Source organism: Oncorhynchus masou, chromosome 6 (assembly GCF_036934945.1).
Source record: "Oncorhynchus masou masou isolate Uvic2021 chromosome 6, UVic_Omas_1.1, whole genome shotgun sequence".
In the NCBI taxonomy this organism is placed as follows: Eukaryota; Metazoa; Chordata; class Actinopteri; order Salmoniformes; family Salmonidae; genus Oncorhynchus; species Oncorhynchus masou.
The window spans coordinates 36,848,042-36,865,389 of NC_088217.1; the positions used below are offsets into that span (position 1 = coordinate 36,848,042).

At 44.0% G+C, this 17,348-nt stretch overlaps 1 protein-coding gene across 2 annotated transcripts in view; it reads right to left on the bottom strand.

The window, feature by feature from the left end:
* Nucleotides 1-403: 403 nt before the first annotated feature.
* mdfi (MyoD family inhibitor) overlaps nt 404-17,348 on the bottom strand; it is a 50,771-nt gene continuing 33,826 nt past the window's right edge. For both annotated transcript variants that reach the window (XM_064968592.1, XM_064968591.1), the window contains exons 3-4: nt 6,946-7,296; nt 404-6,282 (exon numbers count right to left, since the gene is read on the bottom strand). In XM_064968592.1, coding sequence (XP_064824664.1) covers nt 6,026-6,282; nt 6,946-7,296 — 608 coding nt within the window. In that variant the 3' untranslated portion in view covers nt 404-6,025. The remainder of the gene's footprint in view (nt 6,283-6,945; nt 7,297-17,348) is intronic.

Sequence of the window (17,348 nt, forward strand, 5' to 3'; positions counted from 1 at the left end):
ATGTATCTGGATCATCAAAGTGCTACCCAATATTGTAGCGCATGTACAGCAATAGATACTCAACAAACTGGTACAAATCTGAAGATTTACTTGCCTATTAAAATTACTCAATACCTTTTGTCATACACAGTATATTCCTGATTGGTTTCATTATTCCTGTGTGTTTTTTAAGGAGACTTCAGTCTGTTCAGAGCAGAGCTATTTAAGCACTGAGAGCCTTCACTGCACATCAACAACATCAAAGAGTCCATCTTGGCCATATGCTCTGTGCACACCTCACAATGTCAATCAGAGATAAACAGATAAAAGCAGTCTTTGTTACTTTGGATGAGCTTGTTGGACATAATAGTAGCTACATAGAGGGCAGCCATACCTGATAAAAGGAATAGGCACCACGGGTCACTTCTTACACAGTCATTTTATTACACACAGCACTGGGTAAACACTACACACATGTATTGGACATAATGCTTGAATTGACTGCTTTCACCAGAGCAGGCTAACATTACAGTTTATATCCATGAGATGTTTGAAGGCACATTTGATAAAATGTTTAAAAAAACAATAATAATAATAATAATTAAAAACTCAAATGAGAAATTGCACTGGAAAGGTACCTTGCACTGTTAGGGAATGCAGAAAGTAATTTTTCATCTGGGCATTATCAAGTTGATTTATTTTCCAGTTGTCTCCTAACTATTTGAGTATAAACACTACAACTTGACTTGATTAGCTAGTGTTCCTGTTTGATTCAGAGTGCATCCAAGACAACAAATATCATTATGGCTTCATCTACAGTGGGGCAAAAAAGTATTTAGTCAGCCACCAATTGTGCAAGTTCTCCCACTTAAAAAGATGAGTGAGGCCTGTCATTTTCATCATAGGTACACTTCAACTCTGACAGACAAAATTAGAGAGAAAAAATCCAGAAAATCACATTGTAGGATTTTTAATTAATTTATTTGTAAATGATGGTGGAAAATAAGTATTTGGTCAATGACAAAAGTTTATCTCAATACTTTGTTATATACCCTTTGTTGGCAATGACAGAGGTCAAACGTTTTCTGTAAGTCCTCACAAGGTTTTCACACACTGTTGCTGGTATTTTGGCCCATTCCTCCATGCAGATCTCCTCTAGAGCAGTGATGTTTTGGGGGTGTTTCTGGGCAACACGGACTTTCAACTCCCTCCAAAGATTTTCTTTGGGGTAGAGATCTGGACACTGGCAAGGCCACTCCAGGACCTTGAAATGCTTCTTACGAAGCCACTCCTTCGTTGCCCAGTCAGTGTGTTTGGGATCATTGTCATGCTGATGTTTCCACCCCCATGCTTCACAGTAGGTATGGTGTTCTTTGGATGCAACTCAGCATTCTTTGTACTCCAAACATGATGAGTTGAGTTTTTACCAAAAAGTTCTATTTTGGTTTCATCTGACCATATGACATTATCCTAATCTTCTACTGGATCATCCAAATGCTCTCTAGCAAACTTCAGACAGGCCTGGACATGTACTGGCTTTAGCAGGGAGACACGTCTGGCACTGCAGGATTTGATTCCCTGGCGGCGTAGTGTGTTACTGATGGTAGGCTTTGTTACTTTGGTCCCAGCTCTCTGCAGGTCATTCACTAGGTCCCCCCATGTGGTGCTGGGATTTTTGCTCAACGTTCTTGTGATCATTTTGACCCCACGGGGTGAGATCTTGCGTGGAGCCCCAAATCGAGGGAGATTATCAGTGGTCTTGTATGTCTTCCATTTCCTAATAATTGCTCCCACAGTTGATTTCTTCAAACCAAGCTGCTTACCTATTGCAGATTCAGTCTTCCCAGCCTGGTGCAGGTCTACAATTTTGTTTCTGGTGTCCTTTGACAGCTCTTTGGTCTTGGCCATAGTGGAGTTTGGAGTGTGACCGTTTGAGGTTGTGGACAGGTGTCTTTTATACTGATAACAAGTTCAAACAGGTGCCATTAATACAGGTAACGAGTGGAGGACAGGGGAGCCTCTTAAAGAAATAGTTACAGGTCTGTGAGAGCCAGAAATCTTGCTTGTTTGTAGGTGACCAAATACTTATTTTCCACCATAATTTGCAAATAAATTCATTTAAAATCCTACAATGTGATTTTCTGAATTTTTTTCCTAATTTTGTCTGTCATAGTTGAAGTGTACCTATGATGAAAATTACAGGCCTCTCTCATCTTTTTAAGTTGGAGAACTTGCACAATTGGTGGCTGACTAAATACTTCTTTGCCCCACTGTATCTCTCAAATTCACACTTCTGATTTTTTTTTAAATCCATGAAAACCCCCTACATAGTTAGGGCTAGGCATATTTCCAGGGCTTTACCAAACATTGATTGGATGTACAATATCACAACATCTCTACATAATTCATAATCAGGGATAAAATCTTAATGCAACTATTCAATTTGACCTCAGGCCCCGTGTAGAGGTACAGTACAGATAGATATCCCTCTTACGAGAGATTGATAGTATTCCAAGTAAGGCATATCTTTCATTAGCAGGTGCACCCAGTAAAACACGTCTGCAAGCCCTTGGAATCAATCAAAGCAAGAGGCTGGTTTGATAAGCCAAATGATACCCTAAAACCAAGCTGAAAACCTTGTACAGAATATAGGATCCATAGATAAAGATGTATCACAAAACAAACCTGACGTAGCAGGAGTAAAATATACGCCTGAAACTAGATCCCCTACATACTGGTCTTGATGAGAAGAAAAAAAGGTTATCTTAGGCAATGTTCAACCAATCCAGTAAATGTGGAGGAGGAGTTAAGCTGGAAAGTCGTCTTGTTAACGTCCAAAAGTGAAATAGCATCAGAGGCTCTATTTCCATTTTCCCTGAAAACCAGAACATCCAGATGTTGGAGACTTGGCAGAGGCTAAGCTACAAAAACTATTTTCTTTGGTATGAGAAAACTCACACAGTCATGCGAGGATCCACACAGTGCCAGATCAGAGCAACCAGGAGCCACAGGATATTCAATATAAACACATGATTTAGTCCAAATTGCATATGAGTTGCTGGGCAGAAAGGGGTATGTGTTGTAGTGTTTGAGTTTGCAGAACCTATTCTATAATCATACAACTTATCTACGTACCATTCAAATTAGTTAGCAGAACTACTGCTTTACAGGGAGAGAGGTTGGAACTGATAACATAGAAATGTAATTTTCATACTGGAAGATAATTTTTTTTTTACATAAAATAAGATGGATTGATATCATTTTTGTAGTGAGGAGAGACAATCCAGGCCTGGAGTAAAGTGGAGGCCTTCCGTTCAAATACAGTACAGTACAAGAGAATGACAGATATCAGATAAAGGCATTGAGAGTTTGAATGATCTCTTCCAGTCTACCTGTTAGGTCTGAAATCTGTTTACAACATGGAAATCATTCAAAATATCCAGACAGTATGGTTAAGATTCAAAATAAAATTGCAGAAAGAGGAAAGCCCTAAGAGAAAGAGCTCTCCATTCACACGTTTGAGTAAGATGGAGGATGTGTCCTTTGCTAGGTCTGTCTACAACGCGCCTACGGGTCATGGACAAACATGGGACTCTACTGTAGTGACCAGTTTTCTTCACTCCTGATCTTCGAGAGTCAAAGGGTGTGCAGACTTTCATTCAGCCCAGCACTAACACACCTGATTAATATCATCAACTAAAAATCAATATCTTGATTAGCTGAATTAGATGTGCTAATAATGGGCTATGGAACAAAATGTCTGTAGCATTGTTGGCCCATTTCCATTGGTTTGTAGCTGAGCCCCCTACTCCCAGTCCCAGCAACTCTGACAGGACAACCATGGTAGAGAGACCCTCCTCCACATGGACTGTGCACGTCGAGAAAGAAACGGTTAGCACTAAAACTGGAAGACTTTAACCTTGCCAAGGACAAACTAGAGTGCTGCTCAGATCTGAGCGACCATTTCCCATTACTCTGCAGTCTTATCTACTGAAACACAAAAATCCTGTTAAATGGGGCCATTTTCTCATTTGCCTTCAAGGTCATTATCATGCATGGAGAGCCAGTCATTGTGCTGCTGAGCCCTTGGAGACACAGGGTGTTCTGCTGGAATAAGAGATGGCTCACAGAGTCCAAAAGAACAGTCCAGAGAGAGAAGCTGTCCAGAACCATCGCTGGAGCACAGCGACCTTACAGTAGAAAGACTAGAGCCCGACTGATAGATCAGTTGACCGATATTAGCCTTTAGCAGAAAGATTTGTTTCGCTATTTATTCTACAGATAAAGAATAGATATTATTGTAACGACCCTGGGTTTATAAGCGCGGAAATCGACTCTGCCGCTTGAGCATGCTTTTGCGGCACAGTCGAAGGTCGTGGGTTCGAGACCTGCTCCCTGCTGTTTCGTTACATTATATACATAGAATAAACAAATACGTCTGCTCATTTATGGTCACTTTTTTAATGGTCAATGGTTGCCTGAAGAGGGCACTCTATGAGCTGCTCATTGAACATCATTCAGGCCTAGGTCACAACGTGAGAAAGTAGGCATGGTGGTTAGACTGTGAGTAGCTTGCCACAGCCAACGTATTTGAATAAGTATATAATCAAAAGTACACTTCACCAAGCAAGCAGCCCTGTCCTCATCACATTATCACTTAGTTAACGTACGCTCAGCTATCTAGCCAGCAACGTAGCTCACTTTGCTAGCTAGCAATCTATGCTACTTATGTGTAACACTGAACGGGCGCCAAAGTGAACAATTGTTCTTGATACAAAAATAACACTGTTACTGTCTGGGCCTATTATATTAGCCAGTGGATTTATTTAGTTTGTTGTCCGAAATATGTCATCTGCAAAAGGCAGGCCATGTGCTTGCGTTCATGATGAGATAACTCTAGCTAGCTAGCTAAATGAGAACGTGTGACTAAAACAAGTGCGGCAATCATTTGCCTGCATAAATGTTTTTAGTCATCAGCGCAAGCCATTTGCAGCTGAAAATTACAGCCAATATATTCGTATTGAATAACAGTGATGTAGATATGGTTTCTGTAAGAAAACATTGTAGTAATGAACAGCTAGCTTGTGCTTGTCATATCCTACTCTCATTGCAAGGTTGCCATAAAGTGTTTGTTTACATGACCTCTGACTGTTGTAGACGCTGGTAAATCTACGCAAGACAAATGCTGACGCTGACACCTAGCGGTGAGATTAGGAACAGCATGTTACTGCATTTCAATGCTTTTTTGTGAACAGTGCAGTTTCAGATTTACTTTGAGACTAAGTTTAATTCATTCAACCTTGTGGTGGTTTAACACAAGCACTTTTGCATACTTCTTATCCACTGCCATAGATAGGGACAACTTAAAAGATTTGTTTAAGAAGGGACACTAAACCAGTTTTAGTGTTGTATTTATAGAGGATATAGTTGCTTTTTCGTGGATAACTTAAATAATGTTTATTTTAATATTTTGTTAAGAAATTATAATTTAGAGTATTTGTTAATCCTTTGGAGCACAATTTGTGTAAAAAAAGTATGTTATTCACCTCTAAAAACAATATATTGGGTGATATATCAGTAAATCAGTGACTTCGCCTCCCTCCTATTGTTATCAGACCCAAAAATCCCATATCGGTCTAAGCAAAACATCTGCATAACAATGAGAGATATAGTAAACCGACAAGCAACACAGAGGTGAGCAGGAGAAGTCAGAGAGTATTCCCTGTCCTTTGATTGGTCAATTCCAACGGATTGTCCACAACATCGAACAATGTCAGCGCTCTACCTTGGTCAAAGCCAATGATATGTCCTTACATTGACCAATGATCCGCCCCTCCACTGCCCTCTCTACTGAGCCAGAGAGGAAGAGGTGAAGCGATAAGCAGACCGATAAGCAGACCGCCTGCCTTTGGGACAATGACTCCCATTGTTAGGTTGGAGACAAGACCATCTTGTCATTATATACAGTATCTCTGACTGAGCCTGAGCTGTGTCAGTGTGTGAGATAAATATATATATATTTATCACCCTGTGTAGTTTGAAAGGCTCAGGAGGAGAAACAGAGGCCACAGCACTCCATACAGATCTCCAGGCAGTCTGCAGACTCGCAGCACGCGTCGATGATCCCACAGTCCATGTCACACGGCAGCTCACAGTCGCCACACTCCTCTGATGCACAGCAGCAACAGAAACACGCCGAGTCGTCCCCAGCACACGAACCACAGGTGGCACAGTCCAGCACGATGTTACACAGAGTCAGGAACTCACAGAACAGACAGGCCAGGATACAGTGAACACAACAGTCTGAGGGAGAGAAGGAGAGTTATTCAGGATACACTGAACACAACAGTCTGAGGGAGAGAAGGAGAGTTATTCAGGATACAGTGAACACAACAGTCTGAGGGAGAGAAGGAGAGTTATTCAGGATACAGTGAACACAACAGTCTGAGGGAGAGAAGGAGAGTTATTCAGGATACAGTGAACACAACAGTCTGAGGGAGAGAAGGAGAGTTATTCAGGATACAGTGAACACAACAGTCTGAGGGAGAGAAGGAGAGTTATTCAGGATACACTGAACACAACAGTCTGAGGGAGAGAAGGAGAGTTATTCAGGATACACTGAACACAACAGTCTGAGGGAGAGAAGGAGAGTTATTCAGGATACAGTGAACACAACAGTCTGAGGGAGAGAAGGAGAGTTATTCAGGATACAGTGAACACAACAGTCTGAGGGAGAGAAGGAGAGTTATTCAGGATACAGTGAACACAACAGTCTGAGGGAGAGAAGGAGAGTTATTCAGGATACAGTGAACACAACAGTCTGAGAGAGAGAAGGAGAGTTATTCATATTTATTTGACCTGGTACTTGATTACAATGCATAGTGTTTTGAGAAGAGGGAGAGATGGAAGAGCGAGAGGAGAGGTGGGGTACTACAGTGAGATGGACAGAAGTAGATAGCTTCTCACCATCCTGTGCCTCTATAGGTATCTGGGAGCTGTTGCTCTTGGAGGAGCTCTTGCTCCTCTTGCTGCTCTGAGAGGTGATGGAGGGGTTGGACTGGAGCTTCTTAGGGTTCTTCATCCCCGATGAGGAACACGAGGAGGAGGAAGAGGCCGCCCTGGGTAGGGAGTTGGGGGCCGGCCGATCATGGAGCCCTCCGTTCCTCACTCCATTGGGGTGAGAGGCATGTGTGTTGGCGGTGTGTGTGCAGTGCGGGGTGTGTGTGTGGGGCTTTGCTCCGCTGCGTAGCTGGCTGGTGGGCTGGGTTAGGCAAGGCTGGGTGGGATGTATAGGGGTAGATCGTGTCTGGGGTTGACCTGAGGACAGGAACAAAGAAAAAGAAGAAAAACAATTACAATAGTTGCTTTCATTGTAACTGTGGGACACATGGGAAATGTAGTCATTGATACAGCATGCCCCAATGGTTCCTGGGAAGGGCCATGTGTACTGGGCTGACTTCTGACCCTGCTCATCTAGACGCTTACACAACAAGCCCCAGACACTCTACGCCCCTCCTCGCCTCTTTTTCTCCTCTCTTCTCCTCCCCTCCCCTCCTCTCCTCTCCTGCCCTGTCCTCCCCTCTCACTGCCAGGGCTGAAACACAAGTTGGTGGGAGAAACTTGTCTTGGACAGCACATCATTTCAGATAATCCCCTTAAGAAATAGGCCTAAACTTGGGCCAACTCAATCCAGTTTGACAAACTCAAGAATCTATTAAAATAATTTACCAAGGACAATTGGTGTTTCATGGTCTACTAACGCCAGCTGCACATTGCTAGGTGCACCATACATTGATATGTAACTCATGACTATGATGCGTATCTGGTTGCTAGTTTTAAGTCTTTGGTTTATGTGGACAGAGAGGCTGAAATGGCCTGGTTCTCTCTCTTCACAGTATGAAATGTAGGCTACACACATTTACGCATATATATACGCACGCACACGCACACACACACACACACTCAGACAGCCTCAGCCCAGGCCCAGGGTGTTTACAGCCTACAAACCCTGTACTGTTCCTCCTCTAAGTCAGACCAGGGTTGATCTTGGCTGGCCAACATATTTTACTCTGAGCACCACAAAATACTAATTACACTGAGAGAAAGAACAACGTGGTGAAAAGCAGACCTCCTCTGCCAAACCAAACAGAGGCCCTGAAAAAGAGAGAGGGAACCATGGTTTTGATATTATGATAATATTTAATACCATCCTATCGAGGCCCTAAATATTTTCTAGACCTGAAGACACAGATGGAGAGAGGTGTAACATCCCAGAGTAGAATACCACTACAGGATGTCCTGAGAGAAACACTCACAGACACACACATACCGGGGGCTGAGATGCAGTGAAACAACATTAGATAATCGTTCAGAGACAGATACCATGCTAGGACTGATGTGATTGGCCTGGCCGGGTTCACACCACCAATCGAGTGTGATTCAGCATTTTTTTAACCTCACTCCAGATGTCTGGCAGTGAGGAGGGGGGCAGCAGTCACAGGGAAACATCTCTTTCTCTTCTAAAGAATGTCAAAAGTCAATACCTGCTCGGCTGCATTGTCTCCTTTCTTACCCTTTTCCCTCTCTTTTTGTCTCACCCTCTCTCTTTCCCCCGGTCTCTCAATTTAACCACTCATATTTCCAAAATTACAGTACAATACAGTATAAGGGTTTGGTTTTGTCGAGAGAAGAGAGAGAACGCACACGCGCAATTACAGAGCCACAATTGCAGCCACCAACCCTAATCATAGTCAGTTTTAGTGAAACCACAGAGCGATGCCAGGCTTTTACCCCACATCTCTCTGCTGCTGTAGTCATTCTCTATGTGGTACATGTCTGGTTAACAGTGCATTCCTTTGGTTGGTAAAGACAACATCAGCAGGAACACAATATTGTTTGTTTTTCTGAATTCCATTGGATTTAAAAAATATATATTGTTGGAAATGGAGAGAGGAGTAACATCACACTGAACAGAGTCAAATATCTGGATAATATTTAGTGGTATGAGAGTTCATTCACCCTTCCCCCTTTGCATGTGTGTGTCAGTCGGTTTGGAGTGTGTGTGTGTGTGTGTGTGTGTGTGTGTGTGTGTGTGTGTGTGTGTGTGTGTGTGTGTGTGTGTGTGTGTGTGTGTGTGTGTGTGTGTGTGTGTGTGCAAAAAGGCTGGTTGCATGGGCATCTGGCAGACAGAAAGACAGACAAACTGAGTTTTAGAGAAGTCATGACTGCGTACACATACGAACGCACAAATGCACACGCACACACACACACACACACACACACACACACACACACACACACACACACACACACACACACACACACACACACACACAGAGAGTGAGAGAGAGAGAGGGGGGTGTTTGTGAGCTAGAGATGCAGAGGAGAGTGTGTGTGAGGGAGGGTGAGAGAGATCTGCTCTACGGATATACACCCCTTAGCTTTGGCTCTCGTCTATTTTGGTTCAGGAGTGATGTAAGGGCGTGCCACAGAAACACAATGATTCAGCAGTTCATAGTTAAAAATAAGAACAAAGAAACAGCTAAATGACTGTGGGCTTAATATGATGAGACTGGCACACCACAGACTGAAGGAGAACAGAGGGGGAGGAAGAGCAGAGAGAGGGAGAAGGGGGGTGAGAGTGAGGAGAGGAGATATTTTACTGTGCAAAAGTGTTGGACCAGCCTAGGCCTGAAAGTGTAGGACCAGCCTCGACCTGAAAGTGTAGGACCAGCCTAGGCCTGAAAGTGTAGGACCAGCCTAGGCCTGAAAGTGTAGGACCAGCCTAGGCCTGAAAGTGTAGGACCAGCCTAGGCCTGAAAGTGTAGGACCAGCCTAGGCCTGAAAGTGTAGGACCAGCCTAGGCCTGAAAGTGTAGGACCAGCCTAGGAAAGTGTAGGACCAGCCTAGGCCTGAAAGTGTAGGACCAGCCTAGGCCTGAAAGTGTTGGACCAGCCTAGGCCTGAAAGTGTAGGACCAGCCTCGGCCTGAAAGTGTAGGACCAGCCTAGGCCTGAAAGTGTAGGACCAGCCTAGGCCTGAAAGTGTAGGACCAGCCTAGGCCTGAAAGTGTAGGACCAGCCTAGGCCTGAAAGTGTAGGACCAGCCTCGGCCTGAAAGTGTAGGACCAGCCTCGGCCTGAAAGTGTAGGACCAGCATAGGCCTGAAAGTGTAGGACCAGCATAGGCCTGAAAGTGTAGAACCAGTATAGGACTGAAAGTGTAGGACCAACCTAGGACTGAAAGTGTAGGACCAACCTAGGACTGAAAGTGTAGGACCAACCTAGGACTGAAAGTGTAGGACCAACCTAGGACTGAAAGTGTAGGACCAGTCTAGGACTGAAAGTGTAGGAGCAGCATAGGACTGAAAGTGTAGGAGAGAGACAGCTGACAATGAGAGCTGAGAGAGAGCTGAGAGAGAGAGACAGTTGAGTTATTATTATTATTTATTATTATTTATTGTTGAATGTATGATTATTTTGACACTTGGTTATTGTTGTTACTGTTGTCCCGTTGACGATTTTGATTCTCATTTATATAAGCTTTGGCAATATGTACAGTGGGGCAAAAAAAAGTATTTAGTCAGCCACCAATTGTGCAAGATCTCCCACTTAAAAAGATGAGAGGCCTGTAATTTTCATCATATGTACACTTCAACTATGACAGACAAAATGAGAAAAAAATCCAGAAAATCACATTGTATGATTTTTAATGAATTTATTTGCAAATTATGGTGGAAAATAAGTATTTGGTCAATAACAAAAGTTTCTCAAAAGTTTGTTATATACCCTTTGTTGGCAATGATGAGGTCAAAAGTTTTCTGTAAGTCTTCACAAGGTTTTCACACACTGTTGCTGGTATTTTGGCCCATTCCTCCATGCAGATCTCCTCTAGAGCAGTGATGTTTTGGGGCTGTTGCTGGGCAACACGGACTTTCAACTCCCTCCAAAGATTTTCTATGGGGTTGAGATCTGGAGACTGGCTAGGCCACTCCAGGACCTTGAAATGCTTCTTATGAAGCCACTCCTTCGTTGCCCGGGTGGTGTGTTTGGGATCATTGTCATGCTGAAAGACCCAGCCACGTTTTATCTTCAATGCCCTTGCTGATGGAAGGAGGTTTTCACTCAAAATCACACGATGGCCCCATTCATTCTTTCCTTTACACGGATCAGTCATCCTGGTTCCTTTGCAGAAAAACAGCCCCAAAGCATGATGTTTCCACCCCCATGCTTCACAGTAGGTATGGTGTTCTTTGGATGCAACTCAGCATTCTTTGTCCTCCGAACACAACGAGTTGAGTTTTTACTAAAAAGTTATATTTTGGTTTCATCTGACCATATGACATTCTACCAATCTTCTTCTGGATCATCCAAATGCTCTCTAGCAAACTTCAAACGGGCCTGGACATGTACTGGCTTAAGCAGGGGGACACGTCTGGCACTGCAGGATTTGAGTCCCTGGCGGCATAGTGTGTTACTGATGGTAGGCTTTGTTACTTTGGTCCCAGCTCTCTGCAGGTCATTCACTAGGTCCCCCCGTGTGGTTCTGGGATTTTTACTCACCGTTCTTGTGATCATTTTGACCCCACAGGGTGAGATCTTGCGTGGAGCCCCAGATCAAGGGAGATTATCAGTGGTCTTGTATGTCTTCCATTTCCTAATAATTGCTCCCACAGTTGATTTCTTCAAACCAAGCTGCTTACCTATTGCAGATTCAGTCTTCCCAGCCTGGTGCAGGTCTACAATTTTGTTTCTGGTGTCCTTTGACAGCTCTTTGGTCTTAGCCATAGTAGAGTTTGGAGTGTGTCTGTTTGAGGTTGTGGACAGGTGTCTTTTATACTGATAAGTTCAAACAGGTGCCATTAATACAGGTAATGAGTGGAGGAAAGAGGAGCCTCTTAAAGAAGAAAGTTACAGGTCTGTGAGAGCCAGAAATCTTGCTTGTTTGTAGGTGACCAAATACTTATTTTCCACCATAATTTGCAAATAAATTCCTTAAAAATCCTACAATATTATTTTCTGGATTTTTTTTCTTCTCATTTTGTCTGTCATAGTTGATGTGTACCTATGATGACAATTACAGGCCTCTCATATTTTGAAGTGGGAGAACTTACACAATTGGTGGCTGACTAAATACTTTTTTGCCCCACTGTACATTGTTACGTCATGCCAATAAAGCAAATTGAATTGAATTGAGAGCTGAGAGAGCTGAGGGAGACAGCTGAGAGACAGCTGAGAGAGAGAGAGAGCTGAGAGCGAGAGACAGTTGAAAGAGCGCTGAGAGACAGCTGAGAGAGAGAGACAGCTGAGAGACAGCTGAGAGAGAGAGCTGAGAGCGAGAGGCAGTTGAAAGAGAGAGACAGCTGAGAGAGAGAGAGACAGCTGAGAGAGAGAGAGACAGCTGAGAGAGAGAGAGACAGCTGAGAGAGAGAGACAGCTGAGCGAGAGAGAGACAGCTGAGAGAGAGAGACAGCTGAGAGAGAGAGAGACAGCTGAGAGAGAGACAGCTGAGAGAGAGAGAGAGAGACAGCTGAGAGCTGAGAGAGAGAGACAGCTGAGAGACAGCTGAGAGAGAGACAGCTGAGAGAGAGAGAGAGCTGAGAGACAGCTGAGAGAGAGCTGAGAGAGAGAGACAGCTGAGAGAGAGACAGCTGAGAGACAGCTGAGAGAGAGAGAGCTGAGAGAGTGAAAGGCCCAGTGTAGGCCCAGCCTGTTGCCTGTAGCGATGGGAGTGTGGTATGTCTGGCTTGAAAGAGTGTGACTCACAGTCTGCTGACAGCTCACCCCTCCCCTACCTTCTCTCTCTCTAAATTCCTCCATCCGCTCACCTCCCATTACCCTACAGACAGCCAACCTCTCTTCTCACCTCCTCCCCCTCTCTCTAAATCGCTCTCCTCCCACTCCCTCCCCATCATCTCCCCTTCCGTCAGCCTCCTCCCAAGACACTGGCCTCTAGCGAAAGGCTAGATTACTGCTATTCGAAAGGCTGATTACTGCTGATCACTGCACCCCTCTATCTTTCCAACCTCCCTCCTCCCCTCTTCCTCTCCTACCTCTCTCTTTCCTCCCTTTTCCTCTCCTTCCCCTTGCCATCGCTCCCTCCCTCCGTCAGTGACTCAGCAGTCTTAGCAGTAGACAGTAAACAGAGTGCTGTTTGTGCCAGCTAAGCTGCTTAGACCAGGCCATCTGAACTAGATCAGAGCTGTGAGGTTCAAATCAAATCACATTTTTATTTGTCACATACACATGGTTAGCAGATGTTAATGCAAGTGTAGCGAAATGCTTGTGCTTCTAGTTCCGACAATGCAGTAATATCCAACGAGTAATCTAACCTAACAATTTCACAACAACTACCTTATACACACAAGTGTAAAGGAATGAATAAGAATATGTACATAAAATATATATGAATGAGTGATGGTATAGAACGGTATAGGCAAGATGCAGTGGATGGTATAGAGTACAGTATATACATATGAAAGTGGCATTGTTTAAAGTGACTAGTGATACATTTATTACATCAAGATGGCAAGATGCAGTAGATGGTATAGAGTACAGTATATACATATGAGATGAGTAATGTAGGGTATGTAAACATTATATGAAGTGGCATTGTTTAAAGTGGCTAATGATACATTTATTACATCCATTTTACCATTATTAAAGTGGCTGGAGTTGAGTCAGTATGTTGGCAGCAGCCACTCAATGTTAGTGATGGCTGTTTAACAGTCTGATGGCCTTGAGATAGAAGCTGTTTTTCAGACTCTCTGTCCCTGTTTTGATGCACCTGTACTGACCTCACTTTTTTTTAACCTTTTTTAAGTCAGTTAAGAACAAATTCTTATTTTCAATGACAGCCTAGGAACGGTGGGTTAACTGCCTGTTCAGGGGCAGAACAACAGATTTGTACCTTGTCAGCTCGGGGGTTTGAACTTGCAACCTTCCGGTCACTAGTCCAACCACTAGGCTACCCTGCCGCCCTGCCGCAGTGGCTCGGTTGGTTGTTGTCCTTGATGATATTTTTAGCCTTCCTGTGACATCTGGTGGTGTAGGTGTCCTGGAGGGCAGGTAGTTGCGTTGTGCAGACCTCACTACCCTCTGGAGAGCCTTACGGTTATGGACGGAGCAGTTGCCGTACCATGCGGTGATACCGCCCGACAGGATGCTCTTGATTGTACATCTGCAAAAGTTTGTGAGTGCTTTTGGTGACAAGCCAAATTTCTTCAGCCTCCTGAGGTTGAAGAGGTGCTGCTGCGCCTTCACCACACTGTCTGTGTGGGTGGACCATTTCAGTTTGTCCGTGATGTGTACGCCAAGGAATTTAAAACGTTCTACCCTCTCCACTGCTGTTCCGTCGATGTGGATAGGGGTGTGCTCCCTTTGCTGTATCCTGAAGTCCACGATTATCTGAATATCTGGGCCTGCAGCCTTGCGAGGGTTGACACATTTAAATGTTTTACTCACGTCGGCTGCAGTGAAGGAGAGCCCTCAGGTTTTGGTAGTGGGCCGTGTCAGTGGCACTGTATTGTTCTCAAAGCGAGCAAAGAAGTTGTTTAGTCTGTCTGGGAGCAAGACATCCTGGTCTGCGACGGGGCTGGTTTTCCTTTTATAGTCCATGATTGACTGTAGACCCTGCCACATACCTCTCGTGTCTGAGCCGTTGAATTGCGTCTCTACTTTGTCTCTATACTGACGCTTAGCTTGTTTGATTGCCTTGCGGAGGGAATAGTTACACTGTTTGTACTCGGTCATGTTTCCGGTCACCTTTCCCTGATTAAAAGCAGTGGTTTGCATTTTCAGTTTTGCGCGAATGCTGCCATCAATCCACGGTTTCTGGTTGGGGAATGTTTTAATAGACACTGTGGGTATGACATCGCTGATGCACTTGCTAATAAACCCGCTCACCGAATCAGCATATTCATCAATGTTGTTGTTCGACGCAATGCAGAACATATCCCAGTACACATGATCAAAGCAATCTTGAAGCGTGGAATCCGATTGGTCGGACCAGCGTTGGACAGACCTGAGCGCAGGAGCTTCCTGTTTTAGTTTCTGTCTATAGGCTGGGAGCAACAAAATGTAGTCATGGTCAGCTTTTCCTGGACCATTGTGCTCCCTTCCTACATTTAAAACAGGAACACCTGAGTGACACCTAGCACCTTGACCAGGGATCACAGCTAATCACAATTTAGGGCTTTACAATGGTAGGTACTGTCACCTTGTCCTTCCACTGTCACCTTATTCACCCCTGTCACCAATAACAATGTGACCCCATAAACCAATGTCTGATTCAGCTTATTTCAATCACAATCCATAGGGATGGGCAATCTAATCTCGGAATAGCAAAGTGTGGTATTCCTAAAGGGTGGAATTCTGAAAGAAGTGTAGCCTTTTTCCCTAAGTAGAGTGTTGTGAGTGGGAAACGAAGGCTGAGGGAGGCAGGATGAACAGTGATTTAGGATAAAAGCTCTACTTAACTGGGAGATTGTGGTAAAAACAGGGAATTAAGGAAGTGGGAGAGAGGAGAGAAGGAAAGGGAAACATGAAAGTTAACACAGAGGAGAGAAGGAAAGGGAAACATGAAAGTTAACACAGAGGAGAGAAGGAAAGGGAAACCTGAAAGTTAACACAGAGGAGAGAAGGAAAGGGAAACCTGAAAGTTAACACAGAGGAGAGAAGGAAAGGGAAACCATGAAAGTTAACACAGAGGAGAGAAGGAAAGGGAAACATGAAAGTTAACACAGAGGAGAGAAGGAAAGGGATTACATGAAAGTTAGCACAGAGGAGAGTGGGAAGGGAAACATGAAAGTTAACACAGAGGAGAGTGGGAAGGGAAACATGAAAGTTAGCACAGAGAGTGGGAAGGGAAACATGAAAGTTAACACAGAGGAGAGTGGGAAGGGGAACATGAAAGTTAACACAGAGGAGAGTGGGAAGGGAAACATGAATGTTAGCACAGAGGAGAGTGGGAAGGAGAAAGAATGGGTCAGGTTAAGTTGGGGTTCACTGTCGGTGACAAATGGTCTCCTTCAACAGAGATGATGTACTCTTTCCAGGCCCTTTGTGTGTGTGCGCGTGTGTCACCTTCAGGTCCGAGGCCTCCAGGAGAAAGAGGAGGATGAGGAAGAGGAGAGATTCATCACAGACTGGTGTGTAATTAAAGGCACTGTGTCACGATCTTGTTACATTTCACACCGGCAACACGCTAACCCAGTTCACATCCCCTTTAATGATCCCAGCATCATACGTACTTCACCAAGCTGCCAACTCAGCCTTTCCATGGCAGTATTGTGTGTGCGTGATTGTAAGCCTTACAAAGCTAAAAACAAAATAGTTCACAAAATATTGCTATTGTCTGTATGGAGTGTTTTCTGACTGAAGTTGTACAAATGAGTCATGAATCCCATCTCTGTGTTTCATTGTGGTGCCAGAGAAAGTGAATGAGGGAGTGTGACTGAGGGGTCTGACAGAGCACTGGACTCTGACTAACAGTGAGAGTGGTGGTGATGGGGGACAGTGTAACAGGGTTGTCACTAGTTACCACAGCCACAAAGTCAAAATTGTCTATGTCGTAAATATTCGTGAAAAAAATTGTTACTTTTTATTATTATTTTATTCGAGTTAGTCATATGGTTAGCAGTTTAGTTAAGGTTAGGGTTAGCATCTAGCATCCTTCTCTTAGTCAGAACTGACAAAAAATGACTAACAGAGCTTATTTTAAGACTCCCATAAAAACAGGAGAGCCCAAAGGAGGATTTATCATGAGTCAGAATAGTGTAACCAACACTCACTTATTCAGAGCTTTTTACTGGCAGTCTGTATAGGACTGTGACGTAGGCTTAAGTCAATGACGTGTATCAACTATGAGGCTGCTTTATTGAATCAATGTGCTAGAGAAACAGAAACACACTACCCAACTACCAAAGAGAATAGCATACACACATGTGGCACCACACACACAACAGCACGCACACACACTCTAACAGCTCACTCTGCACATTGTTCTCAGACAGCTTGTCAGAGGCCCAGCGCCAGACACATGCTACAAGCATGATGTCATCACTGCGAGACAGAGCATCTGGGCTGCAGAATGCAATCTCGTTTCTGTTTTCATCTACACATATCCTTTACATCATGACATCATCACTCACACACAAACCATAGTCATCTAGTAGCAGCAAGAGCCACTATTTCAGATTTCATAATCAGTGTACCGACCATAGACAAACTCTCTCTCTCTTTATTGATGTGGTTGAGGCAGAGTGAGGGGGTCTATGAAGTTAGTCACAGTGTTCCTGTAGGGTGCTGATGATACAACTGTACAACTTCCAAATGTATGCACACAGTCACACACAAACATGCACACGCAGCAC